This window comes from Engraulis encrasicolus, chromosome 1 (genome assembly GCF_034702125.1).
Source record: "Engraulis encrasicolus isolate BLACKSEA-1 chromosome 1, IST_EnEncr_1.0, whole genome shotgun sequence".
NCBI classification, from domain to species: domain Eukaryota; kingdom Metazoa; phylum Chordata; class Actinopteri; order Clupeiformes; family Engraulidae; genus Engraulis; species Engraulis encrasicolus.
This window is the reverse complement of record NC_085857.1, coordinates 10,369,139-10,389,808: the sequence shown is the minus strand read 5'-3', so window position 1 is coordinate 10,389,808 and position 20,670 is coordinate 10,369,139. Positions and strand designations below refer to the sequence as shown.

The window sequence follows — 20,670 nt, the reverse complement described above, 5'->3', positions numbered from 1 at the left end:
AATTGTTTCTGAATTGAGACTTTATTTATCACAATCCAACACCTGCAGTGAACACAACAAACACTGTGAACAAATCAAATGTCTTGTGTCATCAAGCCATATTTGTAAAACAGGCCTACATTGCAATATCAGAAAAAAACAAACAAATATTCAGTGCTCTTATTTAGTATTTACAGTATTTAGTACAATTATTTAGTTTTCATACCAGTGCTGTCAAAACAGCCTGATGTACAGAATTCTGTGCTCCTGGACACGGATGTTTGGGACACGAAATCTTTGTCAGTTTCATGGATATTGCCAAAATTCCGTGCTCCTGGACACAGAATTGTTTTCCGTGATGGACACGCGGAAGTGCTTTCTATATTCCCACAGCACTGTGTTAACTCTGTCATTAGAAAATACATACCAAATGCTAATCCTAAACAAAATAATGCTATAGCAATTTAAGTTGTGCCCTGACCAAAACATTCTCTAACCTTAACCTTTTATTAAAGACATATTTTTGAGAAATACATTTTCCAGTTGGTTGATAGGCTATGAAATTAATATAATGAAAGAATGAATACTAGCTGTGCCCAGACAAAAACAATCCCTAACCATAACCTGTCAGTAAGAAATGTTTTTTAAGAAAAAATATTTGAAATTAGAAAAATCTTGAGAAAACACAAGACTGTGGAAACAAAGAGCTGTGGGAGTAGAGAGAGCACTTCTGTGTGTCCATCAAGGAAAACAATTCCGTGTCCAGGAGCACGGAATTTTGGCAAAATCCATGAAACTGACACGGATTTAGTGTCCCAAAGATCCGTGTCCAGGAGCATGGAATTCTGAAAGATCATGTTGGTCAAAATGACCTCTCCTAACACTCACACATACTGATGATTAAACACTGTGTAGAAGTGAAATGTCAAAGTACAGCACAATGTTAAACAAAGACTGACCAGTATTATCCATGTTAGGTCTACACAGTAAGCACATTTAGCCACACTAAGACATTAACATCCCAACCACCTGCACAACTTACAAAGGTCACCACCTACATTTTAACAAAACATGTAATAAAGCAATTATGCTATTAAACAGCCGTATGATAGGACATTTACTCCTAACAAATGTTTGTGTCAGATTTCAGTCATCTTTTCTTCATATGCATGCAACCATCCTCCTGGTATTGAGGTAAACTTCCCCATGATGCATAGAAGCAGAATACCGAGCCGTGTTAGTAAGAATGCTTTGGCAAAACAATCTCTAGCCATAACCTTTTAGTAAAGAAACTTTTTTTTTCAACAAATAAACTTTCCACTCGGTTCATAACAAATTACTCCTCTAAAAAAAGAATGCCAGCTATATAAGCTGTGCCCAGACCAGAAAAATCCCTAGCTTGTCAATAAAGAATTGTTAGAAATTACTAAATGTCAGAGGTGGAAAGAGTACTAAAATATTGTACTCAAGTACAAGTACTGTTACTCTGTTGAAAATGTACTCAAGTACGAGTAAATTTACCAGTCAAAAAATCTACTCAAGTAAAAAGTAAATAATTTAAAATGTACTTTGAGTAAAAGTATAAAGTTACTTTTTTAACAATCAGCATTTTCTGCCTCTACGTAGATGTGCAAGGGGTGCACTGGGTTAGAGGAAGAACAGCTAATGTTGATCTCCTCTAAGTTAAGTGAATCTCCATCGTCAGCCTCCATGTCAGCGATCATCGTTTGAGTGAGACACAGGTCGCACGCGCCAACTCTTTATAAACTTTTATAGAGAATTCTTTTTTTTTTTTTTTTTTACTTAGTAACGCTTGTGCTGTAAAATGTACCGAAGTACATTACTCGAAAGAAAATGTACTTAAGTAAAAGTAAAATTACAAATTTTTAAAAGTAGTTTAAAAAGTACAAGTACAAAAAAAAACTACTCAATTACAGTAACGCGAGTAAAGTAATTAGTTACTTTCCACCTCTGCTAAATATATTGTAAACATATTTTGCTGCATAGAACTGTGATCCCCATCAGAAATGTTTTGGCACAATCCAGGAACCGCCAGAGATTGTGTGACCCCAAGGGACCATGTTCATTTCACAGATTTCTGTGAGTTCATGTTACAACATGTGTGTGTGACGGGTAAATCAAGATAGACTTTTAGTCAATGTGACAAAAACGGTCAATATGGAAAATTATGTGCAGAGATATGGATGTGGTACACATACAGTACAGTGTGCATCTGTGGAGCCACACAACACACCTGGAGAGTGAAAAAGAAAAGTGAAAGAAAAAGTGAAAGCCCATTGGGAAACTCCAACTCCCATTGTCATTGTGACACAGCACTCCACAGCACACAAGTGAACACTGCACACTGCACACAACAAAATTGCATTTATGCCTCACCCGTGCAAGGGGGCAGCCCTCAGTGGCGCCCCATGGGGAGCAGTGCGGTGGGACGGTACCATGCTCACGGTACCTCAGTCATGGAGGAGGATGGGGGAGAGCACTGGTTGATTACTCCCCCCACCAACCTGGCGGGTCGGGAGTCGAACCGGCAACCTCTGGGATGCAAGTCTGACGCCCTAACCGCTCACCCATGACTGCCCTGCATATGTGTGCTATGTGAGCTTCACTGATGATCCAACCGCTAACCCAAACCCTGGGTAGAGTGAGTGAGAGAATGTGGTCTGGACTTTGTGCAGGAGTGTCATCATGGTGTCAGAGATGCTGTAGAAGGCCAGAGTCCCTGCCCTGTGGTCCACATACACTCCTACTCTGGAGCTAGCCTCTTGAGGGAGTTTTGTGGTTTTATTATTGTGGGCCAACCATATACCACTGGGATCAGTAAAAAGTGTCCAGGACTGATCATTGTTTCCAAACCAGCAGTCATTTTGTTTTCCTTTGCGGCTTATGGTTTTGTAGGACACGGCTATACTAACCCACTTTCGCCCACTCCGCTCAACTTCCCAGTAGCAGCGTCCAGACACACCCTCTTCACACAGCACCTGTCCCCACCTGTCATCAAATCTCTCTGGATGATCTGGATATGACTGGGGGGCGTCATCTCTCCTCTTCACCCTTCTGTTCCCCTCAGACAGAAAAAGGTGTCTGTTTGCAGTGTTTGGATCCAGTGTGAAGTGGCAGTAATCTAGTGCACGATAAAAAAAGATAGATATTCATTGGATGCCAGATTATATGTTATTTTTTTTTTACATATTATAGTCTGTGTTTCCTTCCAAAACAGGTAACTTATGCAGGTAACCATTAGATGCGTGTTCCTGTCTTACGATCAGTTGACTATGTGCTGGTTGGATCAAATTTGTAGTAGGTTCTTGGTTTTTTTTAGTGTCTTTCAGAAATAACAAGGTCTATCTAATTAGGTACAATGGAGTAAAATGTCTAACTGTTATGTAATATCACATGCTAGTGCTGTACCCCTGCGTCAAAATTTACTTTTGACACCTCTTGGGGCCTTCCTGCCACTGTCATGTATAGTTGTGTGTGCGTGTGTGTGTGTGTGTGTGTGTGTGTGTGTGTGTGTGTGTGTGTGTGTGTGTGTGTGTGTGTATTCAGTATCCTATCTGGTTGTGCCTGTGGGAGTTATGAATGTGTGAGTGTCGTTTCTTACACTGCAAGAAGTCCTCTCTGGTCACTCCAGACACTGAGACAGAAAGTATGTCATTAGCCATGATACCTGTATACCACATTTAAAAGCAATAATTGCTGATGAATTCATGACCAGAGATGAGCATTTTTTGAAGTGGGTATACTGTATATATTTGTGCTATTTTAAATAATGGATCAATCAAATTTAAGTGGGTATACTGAAATCCCTGAAATTTAGAAGTGGGTATACTCTGTATACCTGCGTTCTACGTAGACTACACCACTGTGTATAGTGATGACTTACTGCGTGGCTGCAGGCGCTCCTTACTGCTTCTTCTTACTGGGAGCTCAGGATCAGTATCTGGAGATCAACAGAGATACGTAGAGCCAATCATATTACATTCATGTGTACAATGTTGAACCATCTGATGAAGGGCATGCTGAAACGTCACATTAAATTAAGGGAATGGGAGCCTGGTGTGCTGACTTTATTTTCAGTTTTCATGTGACTTTGCCAAAACTTTGAGAAGAATGTGCATGTTTTTTTCTTTACCGAACTTACAATGTTGAACCAGTCAACAATGGAGGGTAATCAACAAATAAAATTCTGCTGTGCTTTTGAATGATGGTTTGGATTAAACAACAGCGATGTTCCTAACTGTGAAGCAATTTTGTTTTAGACCTTTGCCAAATGATGTAATTGTGGGGTGGAATGACACAACAATGTGTTTGACCTAATCAACCTCACACAAAGGAATTATTTGGTTCTGACAGCATTGATATATTAGCTTGAATGCGCTCCTCAACCCATTACACATCAGGAGATCTGGGATTCACAAGATCCAAATTCCACAGCATGGGACGCCTTTGTAGGTAGGTAGCAATGTAGGTCTGATTGAATGGAAGGACTCACATTCCTTGCTCCGGACCATCTGTACAGTTGCCACTGTTTTGAGATACGAAAGAAAGACACGCTAGTTAGCCCTTACTCATGTCTTACCTTTAAAACAGACTCAACAATGTAATTTCTGTGTGTGTCTAACCTGCTTCAGATATCTTGACCGTTTCCTGTTTGAAGATGAAATCTAATTTCTCCTCCAGCTGCGTCTTCAGTGCAGAGACAGATGTTTTCACGGGTTCAAAGGAGAGGATGGAATTGCTGAGGGCCAGGTTGGTTGGAATTGTACTGTAAGGACTCTCAGAGATGGAGCTTACATTCTGAACAGGAAAAAAGCAAAACAAAAGTGTGAGACCCTAATGACAATAAGCACATGAAGTGCATTTCAAATGTAAAGAGTAGGGCTGCTCGACATTAGGAAATATCAATATCACAATATTTTATATATTGACACATATCAATATATTACATTATTGGTTGGATGGGCGTTTACTCTGTTTATTCTCGGCTATTACTTCTGATGGCAAGTACTTATTAGTTCATTTATGCCGATGGCAGTTGCACCATCCAGAATTTTTGAGCTTGCGCGCCATCAGATCCTTGTTTGTACCAAACAATTCACTTCTTTCCTCCATTCAGTAGCGTGAGAGTAGTCATAGGAAAACACACACAGGGTGCTCTGAGTGAGGTTGGTTGCAAGTCAGCTACGCTGGCAGTGGCTCACGTGGAGGGGAAGGCTCTGTTGCTGTCTCTTTTGGCAGCAGAGGCAACTGACCAAAACATATTTTATATCGATATTATGAAATTTGGTATCGATACACTGAAATACCATCATTGCGATAAAAATATGATATATTGCACAGCCCTAGCAAAGAGACATACTGTGCCATATTGACTGTAATCACAGCACTCCATCTGTAATGGATGCAAACCAGAAGAGTTTTGGTGGTTTGGTGGAACGTTAGTAAACCGCCTACCCATAGGCTCATACAGAGAGCTGAGCTATACCAACACCACCAAATTATGACTATTAAATTATGGGTATTATGACTGAGTACATGGCCTCTAATGGTTCTGTAATGCTCTGTAGAGTTCTCGTTGTCAAACACTAGCCTAGACATTTAGCTCAGCCGTGTGCAGAACCTTCCATGCAGAACTGTTGTTGTGATTTGGAGGTCGCAGGTTCAAGCCCGAGGGAAAGACCATACGTCAAGTACTGTAACGCTGTCGTAGACCCAGATGGTAGTGAGGTTTAACCCACTGACACCTAATGTACCTGCAAAAGAGGGTGCTGAATGTCTGGGCTCTTTTTAAGGAAAACTGCCCTCAGCCTATAAAAACCTAAATATCTCAGCTTCTGAAACACATAAAAATATGCACCAAGTTGCATTTAAACGCTAAGACCCTCATCTTTCATTAGAATGTGTTCATTCATCATGTAATGGATAGCGAATAGCAGAGGTCAATGGGAAAATGTAAGTAAACCTCTCTCCTGAGGCCTCATAAAGACGTAGTGGCACTGAGCTATTCACTTACACCTTTAGCTCAGTGCTGTTGTGCCTGTGACGCCGTGCCGAACTGTTGCTCTGATTGGGAGGTTGTGGCTTCAAGCCCAGAGTGGCAAACTAGCATGGACGAGTGCTCACAAATAGCAATAGCAAGAGTATTTATATAGCACATCATCATACAGAACTCTATGAAGTTGACCGTGGTGCGACTAAATATTACATATCACCAAAGGCAGAGGAAAATAAAGCCGTTCTAATTTGGACAAGAAGCTGGTTCCAGCTTTAGGCAGCATAATGACTATGCCATTTCACCCTGTCTGGATTTTGCCCTCGCCACAACCAGTAGAGGAGACCAAAGATATCTACATATTTGGATGATATTGCTCTAGCTAGCATATCTACAATATATTAAGCCATTTTGTGACTTTTAAACTAGAATAGTTTTAAACTCAAGTCTGAATCTCACTGGTAGCCAGTGTAATGAACTAAGTACTGGCACAATATGATCTCTTTTCTTTGTTTTGGTCAGAATTCTGGCAGAAGCATTTTGGCTTAGTTGCACCTGCCTGAGTGGCTGTAGGGAAAGACGTACCTGTATAAGTAGGGTATTGCAATAGGCAACTCTACAGGTAATAAAAGCATGGATTAGTTCTCTATATCCTGTTTAGATATAAATTAACCTTAGCCATGTTCCTAAGGTGCCAAAAGCTGACTTAGTTATGTTTTGATGTGAGCCTTGACCACTGAGATTACTGTCCAACATCTCACCAAGGTTTTCGACACAAGATTTAGTTTAAAGTGATTTAAATTCTAAGTAAGCACAGAGTTTCTGTCATCCATCCTCACATCCAAAAAAACAAAATGTATTTGAGTCTTGTCTTTATTCAGATGCAAAAAGAAGTTTTTTTTTGCATCCAGACCTAGGTACAATGACTCAATGGGGCTACAGTCATTTGGAGAGACAGCGATGTTACTGTAAGTAGAGTACCATCAGCATAGCTGTGATAAGACACATTGCGCTGTTCATAACCAGGTTAAATAAGAGGTCCAAGAATCAATCCTTGAGGCACACCATACTTCATGATCTTTTTGTCTGAGACATCGGTATAACAGAAACAAAGTAATGTCTGTTATGTACAAAAAGTAAGATTTGAACCACTGAAGAGCAATACCGGCCAAAACAAACTTGTAGGCATTCAAGCAACATGATCTCCCAAAATTCCGTGCTCCTGGACCCGCATGTTATGGACACGAAATCCGTGTCCAGGAGCACGGATTTTGCCAAAATTCCGTGCTCCTAGACACGGAATTATTTTCCGTGATGGACACACAGAAGTGCTCTGTCTATACTCCCACAGTTCTACTGTATGTTTCCACAGTCTTGTGTTTTCCCAGGATTTTTCCAATTTCAAATATTTTTTCTCAAAAAAACATTTCTTACTGACAGGTTAGGATTAGGGATTGTTTTGGTCTGGGCACAGCTAGTATTCTTTCATTCATTATATGAATTTGATAGCCTATCAACCAACTGGAAAAGGTATTTCTCAAAAATATGTCTTTAATGACAGGTTAAGGTTGGGGAATGTTTTGGTCATTTGCCAGGGCACACATTAAATTGCTATATTATTTTGTTTAGGATTAGCATTTGGTATGTATTTTCTAATGATAGCGTTAACACAGTGCAGTGGGAATAGAAAGCAATTCCGTGTGCCCATCACGGAAAACAATTCCGTGTCCAGGAGCACAGAATTTTGGCAAAATCCGTGCTCCTAGACACGGATTTTGTGTCCTTAACATCCGTGTCGAGGAGCACGGAATTTTTGGAGATCAAACTGATTCAAGAGAGCAAGTAGATTACTTGATTTGTGTCAGAAAACAGACACATCTTACACCTTCAGTTGACAAAAACTCTGCTGACAGTTCTGTGGAAGACTTTGTTAATTTGTTTGTCTACAGTGGTAAAGAGAGTGTGTGTGTAATTTTAGTAATATTAGATAGTAATACGTTTACCTAGCATTACTTAATATAGAAAAAATACATTTGACATTTTTCTTATTTTTCAAATTAGACTTAAAAATAATAACGGTTATTTATATTTTCTATTTAGGAAAATCTGGGAACAATGTAATTTGCATAATTATTTGGAACACAGTGTCTGTTTTGCCAGATTCACCAAATGCTGTTGTGAGTGTACACAACCTTTGGTCCTGACGTATAATTGAATAGCTTTCAGAATTAACTCAGTCACCTTGAGGAAATGGATGTGATCCTGTGTGTGTGAAAGCTGCTCCATCTCAGCAACTCTCTTCTTCAGATCAGAGATCTCCTCTTCAAGTTCCTTCAGAAGTCCTTCAGCCCGACACACCTCAGCCTTCTCCTGATCTCTGATCAGCTCTGTCACCTCAGAGCGTCTTCTCTCAACAGAACGAATGATGTCCTCAAACATCTGGTCACTGTGTTCCACTGCAGACTGCGCAGAGATCTGCCAGGAGATACACAAACAGAAGTCAGAAAAGACTGGGACATACAGTAAATTACAATGGATTGAAATGAATCGAAAATCTCAATTTTCGCGGCGACAAGTACAAATCATGGTCGCAACGATTTATCGTGATCACACAGGGAGCAATATATAGGGTGATCAGACGTTCCGGTTTGGAGTTGTGTGTCCCAGGTCCCGAGCGAACCCTCTCGGGACACAAATATGTCCCTGTTTTGGCAAACCACTACATTGCGCCATGTCTATCAGGGTAAATATATGGAAAAAATATGGAAAAGATGCGATTTGTCATTCCTCCCTCTAAAATTGATTAGAATGCAGGAAATTGCATCTAAAAAATACAAATTTTCCTGGGGGAGGACCTCCAGAACCGCCCGCAAAGTGTCCCGGTTTCAGACTACAAAAATCTGGTCACCCTTGCAATATAGGGATCTGCCTTTGGGTGTACTTGAAGCTAGAACATGCTGACATGCTGCCATTTCTGGCCAAAAATCTACAGGCTCATCTGGCTCATTTCACGTGAAATCAGACACTTTGGGACTCGACCAAGTTCTGAGGTGCTACCTTGCTACTAAACAGGCACACCAAGTACGATTGAAATCTGTGTCAGTCGGGTCCCAAAGGGTCTGATTCCACGTGAAATGACCCACCTAAGCTTCATGCGTTTTCCTTTTACGTAATTATTCCAATTCAGTTTCATTTTATTCATCTTGGTTACATTTCATTCTGTGATTTTAGTCTTCAGTTCACACAAGGAAGAGCGCGACACTGCTTCTTCACAGTTCACCACTTTTTAAAATGTTTCTTTGGTGCTGACGTTTCGGCACTAGGTCTTCATCAGAGTAACCATACCACAAGTGAAAAGACAAAGTCTGTGAAGAAGCAGTGTCGCACTCTTCCTTGTGTGAACTGAATATTGAAGTACCTTGAAAAGCTGCTCCTGCTAAAAAAGAAACATTCGAGGTGTGCGGGCTCTCACAAAAAAAAAATATCTGTGATTTTAAACATCCTTCTGCACAAAATTCAGTTGATTAATTATCAATAATCGTGATTTAAATTTTGACCCAAAACACCGGTGATTATCCTTTTTTCCAGAATCGTGAAGCCCTAATACGGTACATACCGTATACGTATCTGATATTGGCAGGTCCTGGCCTGCTCATGTGTTCTGTGAGCTTGACCCCAATTCCACGACCATGTCAGACCATGTTGACAGAAATCCAAATGTTTCAAGTAGCCCATATTTTCCTTATTTTTGAGTCCTACCTAGTGCTAGTCAGTGCTGGCTATGGCTAGTGAAAAGTGGACGTTTGATTGCTCACAGCGTTGGCCAAGGCAGTGCAGATGCATATTTAACCATTTGAACCATGATTTGGGTCCCATCTAGTAAAAGAGCCCAGAGACTTTATTTTCTGTCTCCAAACTTCAATTTTAATGTACCATGGGGTCAACATTCCTCACAAACACTACCTCTGGCTGATTGCTTAGGTAAGGTTCAGGAAACCATACAAAATGTGAAGCCCTTAAGAGCGGTGCTATCTTGCAAACACACCAAAACATGTCCTCTGTACGAAACCACATGGCATAGGGTGCGCTGATTTATCAGGATAGGTTTTAAACCTCTACCAGTCTGTAGTCATTAGGGACACTAGAGTTCAGTTTGTGTCATTAGGCGCATATGACTTTGATGCAAACGGTTGATGTAGACGAACCACATGAGCGAGAACTTGTTGTCACTATGTGGGTGGTATTAAATACAGTGCATTTATAGTCGGCCACAAATATGCACGAGACAATGAGCTCGCCTCGCACCCGTTTGATCTACTAACACACCACGTGTGAGGTGTGGGGGGACAGGTGGAGAGGAGGAGCTGAAGTGGGGAGCAGTGCAAACTTGTGTAGGGGTGTGAGACAAGGCGCATATAAACACGTGAGTGAGTTGTTAGCCAACCAGTTCATGGGCGTGGGACCTCGGAGGCGGTATGCAGACCTTTGTCGACAAGCATCAACGCGGATAAGCAACTGCAGGAGTTGCAAGATCCGTATTCATCCCGCGATAGTTTGACACCATGTGACATGTCACCTCGTCGACGCAACATGACTGAAAGTTAGTAAGTTGGACAGGAAATCTAACCATCATGCAGCATTTTGATCCAGAGTGCATTGCTGTCTGCATGCGCATGCAGATGTTGATGGTAAATCGAATAAGCCTATTGATTTAGTTCTCACCTTCAGAGTGTCAACTGTTCTCCTCAGCTCCTGTACCTCCTTCTCTCTCTTCTGGATTGCCTGCTGGTATCTTATCTGGATCGCTCCCAACTTTTCCTGTTCAAATGGGTAACATAATTCATGTTCATCTTGGGGATACTGTTGGGTATCCATGCAAAGGTGTAGGAAGTACTGTATATCAGATAAATAAGCTCATTTGACACCTTCCCTTGAGTTACATGGTGTGCATTCCAATATGCGACCTAGCATCCTCCACTTGGGCTTGTGTCCTCATGTTTTGCTGATGCCTCGCCTCCGGGGACAAACCAAATACGTTTCCCAGCTGTCAGCCTAGCCAAAACATTTTTTGGGGGACTATTCTTTATTTACCATCCTGTTTGAAAATGAGAAAATGATTTTACAATTGAGGTTTTGTGAGATATTGAAATATGATGCTGTTGTCAGTGATGTCATCACAACGTCTTACTTCCTGGTACGAGGCCACAAGCACAAGTGAAAGACGCAAGGTTGCATATTGGAAAACATCCATGATCTTTCTCCTGCACTTCCGGACGTACTTTTAGGCTATGTCTCAAATCACACACTTATGTCAGTGCACTGACAGCCAGTGCACAGTGTGCACAGTGCACCGAGGTCTTCAGTGCATAGTGTCGTGAAAAAAATTGAGCACTATGCACTGTGCCCTCACTGGAAGTGATGGGTGAGCATAGCATTAGCTCGCCAAAATATGAGTTGGCTACTGTTTACAATGCACAGCGTCTGGTGCTTGTATTTCCATGTCCTTCACCCCAAAGGACAACAATCACACATACAATACTTTGGTTGGCATGAAAAGGTTGATGTCACATCAACATTACTTACAGAATTAGGAGACTGCTGACCATACTCTACTGAACTGAACCGCCATTGTTAGGGGATCATCCTGGCACTTTCAGTGCACTGGCTCAAATGAAATTTTCAGAGCGAGCGCCCTAGGCACTGAAACACATTGCCCGAAGTGCACAAGTGCGTGATTTGAGACACAGCCTTAGTCTGGTGATGTCATATGATTTCAGTCAGCTGACTTCCAGGAGGTGCATACTCAGAGCGGCGGGACTTGCAGGAGAAAGATACAAATCAAGTAACTCAATGGGAGGTGTAGAATGGCTTTATTGCCAGTTCATACAACTTTATTGATCATAAAAAAATGAAGTTCTGTCAAGATTATTGAAGGCGCAAATGTGCTCATATCGGAGGTGTTCACTCATAATAATCCAGCCAATTCGACATAATGTCATTTTTGCAACTCGGATAGGGTCATTACATGAAAAGTCCCAATAATCATCAAAAAACTCCACACAGGCCTACCGTGTAAATTGCTTTTGTAGTAGGGCTGTGCAATCTAGGCCTATCGAATGTATTCGCAATATCAATATTGCTGTCAAACGATCTTATTTCATAGTAGGGTCATTTCCTACAAACAGCAGACCCCTTGGGACCCGACTGACACGGATTTCAATCATACTTGCTGTGCCTGTTTAGTAGCAAGGTAGCACCCCAGAACAGCATTTGTGTGAATCTGACAGCAATATTAAGGGAGAAACAGACTAGCAAAGTTTTACATATGAGGGTAGGACACTATGCATTCAGCCTTGATTATATCAGTCAGTGTAAGTCACAAAAAGATGTCCGTGGTGTTATTTGAAAGCTCTTTTCTGGCACTACAAATTACACTAACAGCATGGAATACAACAACCCTCAGAATATGAATTATCATAAATTGAAAAATTTTAAATTGATCATAAAAAAAAACTTATATTTCAAAATGGCCAGTTCCTTGTCTAAACATAGCCTGCAATGTCATGAACAACACCTGAAATGCTGGTGTTTGGTTCTTTTTTCCTTTCAGAGGTAACGGGACTCAAAAATATGGCATCATACAAATCACCTAGTAATAATATGGTAATATCATAGTAATATCACATGACAGCATGTCTATCGGAATATGTGAAGGATGGAGATGGTCCATGAGGATGCAGGAAGTTCAGTTTCACCTCTCCAGTGCTCAGCATACATTCCTCAACACATGGTAGCCACTTGTTGCCATCATATACAGCTACAACATACCCTTTGATGCTTGAACATTTAGAAAATGCCTTTACTGATCTTATTCTTTCAAGCCTGCCTTCTCTGAATGCTGAAAATGGTCTAGCTTCCACTGTGTCCATTGACAATGGGCAGAAGCTGTGTAGTTTTTGAGTACCTGGAATAGTTCTTGCAGATTCAAACCTCTTCAAGAGGGTTCTCAGCTTCATGGTGGTGCATCTCTCTCAAGAACATCCATTGCCAGTTTGCCACAACAGAGATGCACCATCATGAAGCTGAGAACCTGTTGAAAAGGTTTGAATCTGCAAGAACTATTCCAGGTACTCAAAAACTACACAGCTTCTGCCCATTGTCAATGGACACAGTGGAAGTTAGGTCATTTTCAGCATTCAGAGAAGGCAGAGTTCAAAGAGTGAGCTCAGTAAAGGAATGTGTTACATTTCAAGCATCAAAGGGTATGTTGTAGCTGTATGATGGCAACTGGTGGCTAGCATCTGTTGAGGAATGTATGCAGAGCACTGGAGAGGTGAAACTGAACTTCCTGCATCCTTGTAGACCATCTCCATCCTTCACTTTTCCCTTCAGACCAGATAGACTTGTCATGGATCATCAGGATGTGCTTCTGGTAGTGGAACCTACCTGTAACTGCAACGGGACGTACATATACATTATCTACAAAATACACAGCTGCTGCTTCAAATGCACTGGTAGAGTAGAACATGAGAGTGTAGCCATTGATTATCTCTTTAAAGTACGGTAAAGGGAGGATGGCACAGGTACACAGAGAAGGAATGTTCAAACATTCACATATCATCATTTGGTGTAAATGGACATCTGCCTTAGTTTCTGAAACCTGGGACCATGGACACTGACCATTTTTGTTTTGTTTTTGTTTTGTCACGTGATGCTACTATGGTATTACCATATTATTAGTAAGTGGTCTGTATGATGCCATATTTGTGAGTCAAATTCTCTCTGAAATGAATAAAGAACCAAACACCAGCATTTGAGGTGTTGCTAATGACATTGCCGGCTACGTTTGGACAAGGAACTGGCCATTTTAAAATATAGCTTTTTTTTAGATATTCAATTTTTAATTTTTCAATTTATCATAATTCATATTCTGAGAGTTGTTGTATTCCAAGCTGATTGTGTAATATGTAGAGCCAGAAAAGAGCTTTCAAATAACACCACAGGCATCTTTTTGTGACTAACACTGACTGATATATTCAAGGCTGAATGTATAGTGTCCTACCCTCACATGTGAACCTTTCCTAGTCTGTTTCTCCCTTAATATTAGTGTCAGATTCAAACCAATGCAGTTCTGGGGTGCTACCCTGCTACTGAAAAGGCACACCAAGTATGATTGAAATCCGGGTTGGTCGGGTCCCAAAGTGTCTGATTTGACGTGAAATGACCCGTATGTCAAATAATGATACCAGTGCATTGCCTTTGCAATTTGTGTGAAAATACCTAGCTAACCGGGATAGAAAGCAACATTGCTTCATAATGACTGCAGTGCTTACAATGTAGTGAAAGTAATCGCGCAATTTCAAATGTGGCTCGCGACGACACCTCGGACCTCACAGAACTCGCAGATGCATGAATTCAATTTTGGTTTGTGGCAACTCCCACGCGAGTTTTGACGAGCGCAGTTGCAGAAGTCTAATCTGACCTTTACACAACAACACTCATGCTGAGCACCACTGTGTGTTTCTTTATGGCTCTCCACTCACACTGCTGAAGGGAGGGAAGATTGTGAATTGTTTAGCACAATTATTTTTTCTTTTCAAAAATATCGTTTAAAAATATTGTGATATCATTGACTGAAATAATCGTGATATAGGCCTAGTTGTTTTCCATAATCGTGCAGCCCTACCTAGGGTAGGCCTATCACATTAGCCTACCTGCTCCATCTGGAGCAAACGTCCAGCAGAAGGCTCACACTACCCAGTAGGCCTACCCACAACATTGGTAGAAAGAAAGCTCTGTCTGGAAATGTGCTTCCACATTCAAAGCAACTATGTTTCAGAGCCGTGCCCAGAATGACATGTGTAATAATAATAATAATAATAATAATCAGGTTTTTTTCCTAGAAAATTTTGGTATGAGGCAGTGCCAGGGGGGTCACCGCCACAGCCAATTTAGGAACCATTGTGGGTCACTTGCTAGATTGAGTGGGTGGGGTGTCTGGGGGTCCTCCCCCTGAAAATTAAGGCTGGGTTCAAAAGATCGAATCGCGATCCAATATCGATTCGCGCTCAAAAAGTGTGATATCGATTCACAACTTTGTGGATCGATCTTTTGCACATGATTATAGGTGCTATTTTCTCAACCACAGCCTTTAGCTCTCCTCCACATTCATTTAGGCTACATGCACAAATACACATGGCCTGTTCAAGTAAATAGTGCCATTCTTTTTCCACCTTTCTGTGTGGGCATAATATGATGAAATATTTAAAGTGATACTGTCCCATTTTTGGAAATAAGCTAAACCCATTTATGCCTAGAATTCTAAGACCGGCTCTAAAAACTTAAAGTGATACTGTCCCATTTTTTGAAATAAGCTTATTTTACACCTCCCCTTGAGTTAAATAATAGAGCTTTACCGTTCTCCTATACTTTCAACTGTTCTCTGGGTATGGCATTGCAAATTTTACCTCCAAGCTAGCAGTTAACATTGAGTCCTATGAGACCAGTTAGCCGCCAGCTGGTCTCATAGGACTCAATGCTAACTGCTAGCTTGGAGGTAAAATGTGCACTACCATACCCAGAGAATGGTTGAAAGTACAGGAGAACGGTAAAATTGTATTATTTAACTGAAGGGGAAGTGTAAAATAAGCCTATTTCCAAAAATGGGACAGTACCACTTTAAGTTTTTAGAGCAGGTCTTAGAATTCTAGGCATAAATGGGTTAAAGTGACAACCCAGCAATACAGAAGATCGATACCGAATCGGATCGTGTATCGAATTGGATCGTGACCTTCTGGATCGGAATCGAATCGATCCAGGAAATTGACTACTGAAAATACTGAAATGTTGTGTTTTTTTAAGATGCAATTTCCTGCATTCTAATCAATTTTAGGGTGAAGAAAAGCAAATCCTATCTGACATCTCTTACATTCTTCTTCTCTCTAAACAGGGATTAAAATTTACTTTTTCACAACTGTCCCGAAAATCACTATTTCATATGGATTGGTTACTGCAACTGTGTTATTGACAAGTTGTTAACAGTAATATCCCTATCACTGACTGGAGGTGTACTGGTGCTTAGGCGCATGTGCGTTGCACAATGGCAGCAATCTGTTGGTGTGCACGTGGTGGGCACGTTTACAGAGTTTTCTAGCAAGTTCATGATTCCGGAAATCTGTCCTAGAACATTGTGTTAAAGTCCATGCAGCCTACTGCACATTTAGGTAGACACTTGTTGCTATATCTTACCTTCTTATTATCCCACTCTGCTGCAGCTGCGATCATGTCATGGCCTTTATGCTGGTCTATCGTGCACAGATAACAGATGCAAGTCTGATCAGTTCGACAGAAGACTTCAGGGCCTTGTTATGACGGAGGCAGATCCTTTCCTGCAGTTGTCCGGTGGCGTCGATTACAGTGTGATTTCTTCCAGGGTTAACGTCATTGTGAACTTTAAAGTGAGTTCCACAATACGACAGCAGACAATCCAGACAGGACTTCACAGCCTTGAGTTTTGTCCCAGAGCAAACATTACACTCCACATCTCCATAGCCAGCAAGAACATCAGGCTGAACTGTAGTCTTCCGAATCTCTTCCGCAAGCTCTGCAACAATATTGTTTTTGCTAAGAACTGGTCTTGAAGTGAATGCCTTTCTACACTGAGGACAGCTATACACTCTCTTCTGATCTTCCTGATCCCAATGGCCGTTAATGCAGACCAGACAGTAATTGTGTCCACAGTGAATAGTTACTGGATCTTTCAGGATATCCAAACAAATAGAGCACGTGAAAAGATCTTGTTTGCTTGACATCGCTCCAGCCATTTTCCCTTCAACCTCTCACGATGCATACGCTATGACTATGACAAAAGTTCAACTCACCTTCGTTTCTGGTAAATTACTGACTGCTCGGTTTCGTTTTTGGTAAAGCCAAACTAGAGATGTTCACCCTGGTCTGGAGCGCCCACCGGAGCCTCGGTTGTTGTTTCCTGGAAGACACATGCTTAGCAATAGCAGGCTGATGCTGCCCCCCTCTGCCAATTGATGGAATAACAAGTATAGCAGTGTGAGGTTCAACCTGGCCTTATGTCTCAAATCACCCACTTGTATCAGTGCACTGACAGTCAGTGCACAGTGCACACAGTGCACTGAGGTCTTCAGTGCATAGTGTCGTGGAAAAATTTGAGCACTATGCACTGTTCCCTCGCTGGAAACGACGCCTGAGCATGGCATATAGGCCTAGCTCGCCAAAATATGAGTTGGCTACTGTTTAGGTACAATGCACAGGGTCTGGTGCTTGTATTTAGGCTACATTCTCTTCTTCACCCAAAAGGGCAACAATCACATACAATACTTGGGTTGGCATGAAAAGGTTGGTGTCTCAGCAACATTACTCACAGAATTAGGAGACTGTTGGCCAAACTCTTCTAGGCCTACTGAACTGAACGCCACGTCTCCTCTATGTCATTGTTAACATGGTGGCCGTTTAGTGCGTGCAGTGTCCATCATTCAAGCACTGCGTTTTTTCGCCATTGTTAGGATATCATCCTGGCACTTTCAGTGCACTGTCTCAACCGAAATTTTCAGCGTTAGTGTCCTAGGCACTGAAATACAGCGCCCGAAGTGCACAAATGCGCAGATTGAGACACAGGGTGGGTGTCGGGACTTGGGACCACTAGCTGGGCTCGCGGAGGTAGGCCGGGGTTCGCAAGAGAAAGAAATGTTCACATAAAACATACAACAAACAAAATATGCTTTCATAACAGAACATTTCATGACTTGAGTTCCCTTGAATGGTTAATAGGCTATGTGAAGTTAGTAGTAGAATTTAGTTTAGCGTAACAAACAATGTTTGGCACCTCCATTCTGGTTTGTGTGAGTGTGTGTGTGTGTGTGTGTAATATATATATATATATATATATATATATATATATATATATATATATATATATATATATATATATATATATATATATATATCAAAATCATTATAGGGTGGCTAATACTAATGTAAGGATGGCTAAAGCCACCCTAAAATAGGGCTAGGAACGTCCCTGGGCACCAAGTTGACTAGAACCGGCCCTGCTCGCCATAACCTAGGGCAGTGTTTCCCAAACTTTTTTTGTTTTATGAAATCCTTCCCTTACCTGTGCCCGATATTCCCCCTCCCCCAACCCAAACTTCTGTAAAGTGATTAATTATAATTGCTCTTGCTCGAGACATTAATCAATACCTTAAATACTTGACATGGGGACCAAAACATGTTTTAATTTGGTTTTGATTTGGCCTAATTATAATGTTTGCAAGCAAAATTTTGGTCACAACCTCAATGGGGACAAAATTCCACAGACCCCCTGCAGTCTCTGATCACCCCCCCCCCCCCCCCCCTCTCTTAGCAGTGGACCCCCACCCCCAAAGGGGTCATCAAACATCCACAGTGGGTCGCAAAGCCATCTTGGTGCCGAATTGTAATGTAATGAGAATGTGTAATGAGAAAGCATTTAAATCATGTGTGGCAAAACGACAAAACTCAAGGTCCACACTTTTAACATCTTATGTAATTAGATAGACAAATAAGTCGGTTATCATGATGAGTAAGACAGTGTGTGATGTGAACGTTTTTTGTGCAGCACGGCATGGGGGAGATCCCCAAAGTTTACAATCATAAAAAAATATGGGTCCGTCAGAAAAATGTTGGGAACCACTGGTCTATAGGGTTGCTAACCTCACCTGGATTTATTTAAAATACCACTATCCATCATTTCCCCTCAAGTGTGAAGATTGTTGTTAAGGTTTGCCCCTTGACTTTGGGTTATGGGTTACACAGTAACTGTGGTTTAGGGTTGCCTTGCTCAGACTAAAGAGGTATTCCTGGATATGCTATTTTGCGTTTTTGTTGGTAGGTATTTGTGCTTTTGACATGTAGACTACTCCATTCTGCTTACTTCTTGTACAATTGGATGTTTTCTGGATGCAACTTATGTAGCCTATATAGTGCCAATTATAGCACTTTTTACAGTTTCAATTCAATTGGTTTGTATTCATATTTTAAGAACTATTTTGGAGCAAAAATGCTTTTAAACCTCAGTTATTTGTATTTGTTTAGGCCTAGACCCAGGGCTGTAAATTAACACCAGCCAAATGCTGGTGAAATTGCAATTGGGCTGGTAGAAAAGACTAACTTACTAGTAGCCACTTTGACCCATTATTGAGTGCGTGTGTTTGGCTAGTAAAACCATCATACATTTTGTCTGGTGATGAGTAAAGATTATTTAGAGCTGTGCCTATAGCCTACAGGCCACGTTGTAGGCCTGTAGCCTATAGGACTATAAGATGGACTAATTGGGAAAGCAAATGTAACATCAAACTACAGCATATTTCTCAGTCATCAAACAAGAGACACCTTTACAAGTGGAGCACACCATTTGTCTTTATTGCTTTGCATTATTTGGACTACAGAAAAGGGTCGGGTAGCGTTGCACTGCACGAGTCAGCAACCACACCACATGCACTGTGCTACTTCATACAGTAAACATTTTATAGGTGCACCGTTTTGTGGTTTATTTCCAGAATTCATGCTGCCCATTCGCAAATGTCTCTTTTCAGCAGCATGTGCAATACCCATTGGCCACATTCTTCACAGTGCACCTGTAAGTAAGGCCGGTCATGGTACAGCCACATCAACATAGGCATATTACTAATAAAAGTTTTGTTAGGAAAAAGCTTTTCGTGGGATACATTTGGGTGGCTCTTAAAAGAGCCTTTGAGATGCGGGAAGTTGTTTACTTTGAGCTGGTATACTTGGTAACGGCTTTGGTTCCTTCGGACACGGCGTGCTTGGCGAGCTCACCGGGCAGCAACAGGCGCACTGCGGTCTGGATCTCCCTGGAGGAAATGGTCGAACGCTTGTTGTAGTGAGCCAAGCGGGAGGCCTCACCGGCAATGCGCTCAAAGATGTCGTTGACGAAAGAGTTCATGATACCCATCGCCTTCGAAGAGATTCCAGTATCGGGGTGAACCTGTTTCAGAACTTTGTACACGTAGATAGCATAACTCTCCTTCCTAGTCCTCTTGCGCTTCTTTCCGCCTTTCCCCGCCGTCTTCGACACGGCCTTCTTAGATCCCTTCTTGGGTGCGGGCTTCGCTGGGTCAGGCATTCTCTCGCAGGCAGCTTTCAATCGTGTAGTAACGCGACCTCTGTGGAAAACATAGAATATATAGCCACTGTATGCAAATTAAGAACGGAGACTCCACGTCTACTGAACAACGTTGAACTGCTGAGACACGATTGGTTACTAACAACGACGTGGGTGGTGCCCAACTCTACCCCACAGTCCTCGCGGTTTACTGCTGCTTCCTGTGTTCTTTGTTCCCGCTCATTTCAGTTTACCAATCACTCAAAAATAATTTTGGCCTATGTGAAATATTAAGATTTGTTCAGACACAGAAAGTACAATTTTCTGAGTGAATGATCTTTGTTTGTGTGCCCGTGCGTAAAACACCAAAGGCCCGGATTGGCAGTTGCCGACAGATTATCGCAGTGGTGGGGAACCTTTTTCATTCAAGGGCCCTCTTCAAATTCCTCCAAGGGCCGTACTATAACACAAACCAGGATTTCCCCCTGCACTTTAGGCCTATAAGGCAGATACCTTTAAAACAGACCCCACCTTCTCTAGGTCC

At 41.6% G+C, this 20,670-nt stretch overlaps 2 protein-coding genes across 3 annotated transcripts; both read right to left on the bottom strand.

Annotated features, from left to right (window-relative positions):
• Window positions 1-1,981: 1,981 nt before the first annotated feature.
• Window positions 1,982-16,434, bottom strand: LOC134447361 (tripartite motif-containing protein 16-like). 2 transcript variants are annotated; one of them, XM_063196808.1, is made up of 8 exons: window positions 16,241-16,434; window positions 10,715-10,810; window positions 8,234-8,467; window positions 4,623-4,797; window positions 4,493-4,525; window positions 3,884-3,940; window positions 3,602-3,634; window positions 1,982-3,121 (listed from the first exon to the last, which is right to left on the bottom strand). In XM_063196808.1, the coding sequence occupies exons 1-8, from the start codon at window positions 16,274-16,276 to the stop codon at window positions 2,592-2,594; spliced, it is 1,194 nt and encodes a 397-aa protein (XP_063052878.1). In that variant the 5' UTR covers window positions 16,277-16,434; the 3' UTR covers window positions 1,982-2,591. The 2 variants fall into 2 exon arrangements, with proteins under 2 accessions (XP_063052878.1, XP_063052868.1); XM_063196798.1 differs by lacking the exon at window positions 16,241-16,434 and having other exon boundaries at window positions 10,715-10,932.
• Window positions 16,435-19,394: 2,960 nt separating this feature from the next.
• LOC134447600 (histone H2B 1/2) lies at window positions 19,395-20,189 on the bottom strand. Its single transcript, XM_063197130.1, has one exon. It carries the CDS (start codon window positions 20,145-20,147, stop codon window positions 19,773-19,775), a length of 375 nt encoding a protein of 124 aa, XP_063053200.1. The 5' UTR covers window positions 20,148-20,189; the 3' UTR covers window positions 19,395-19,772.
• Window positions 20,190-20,670: the final 481 nt, after the last annotated feature.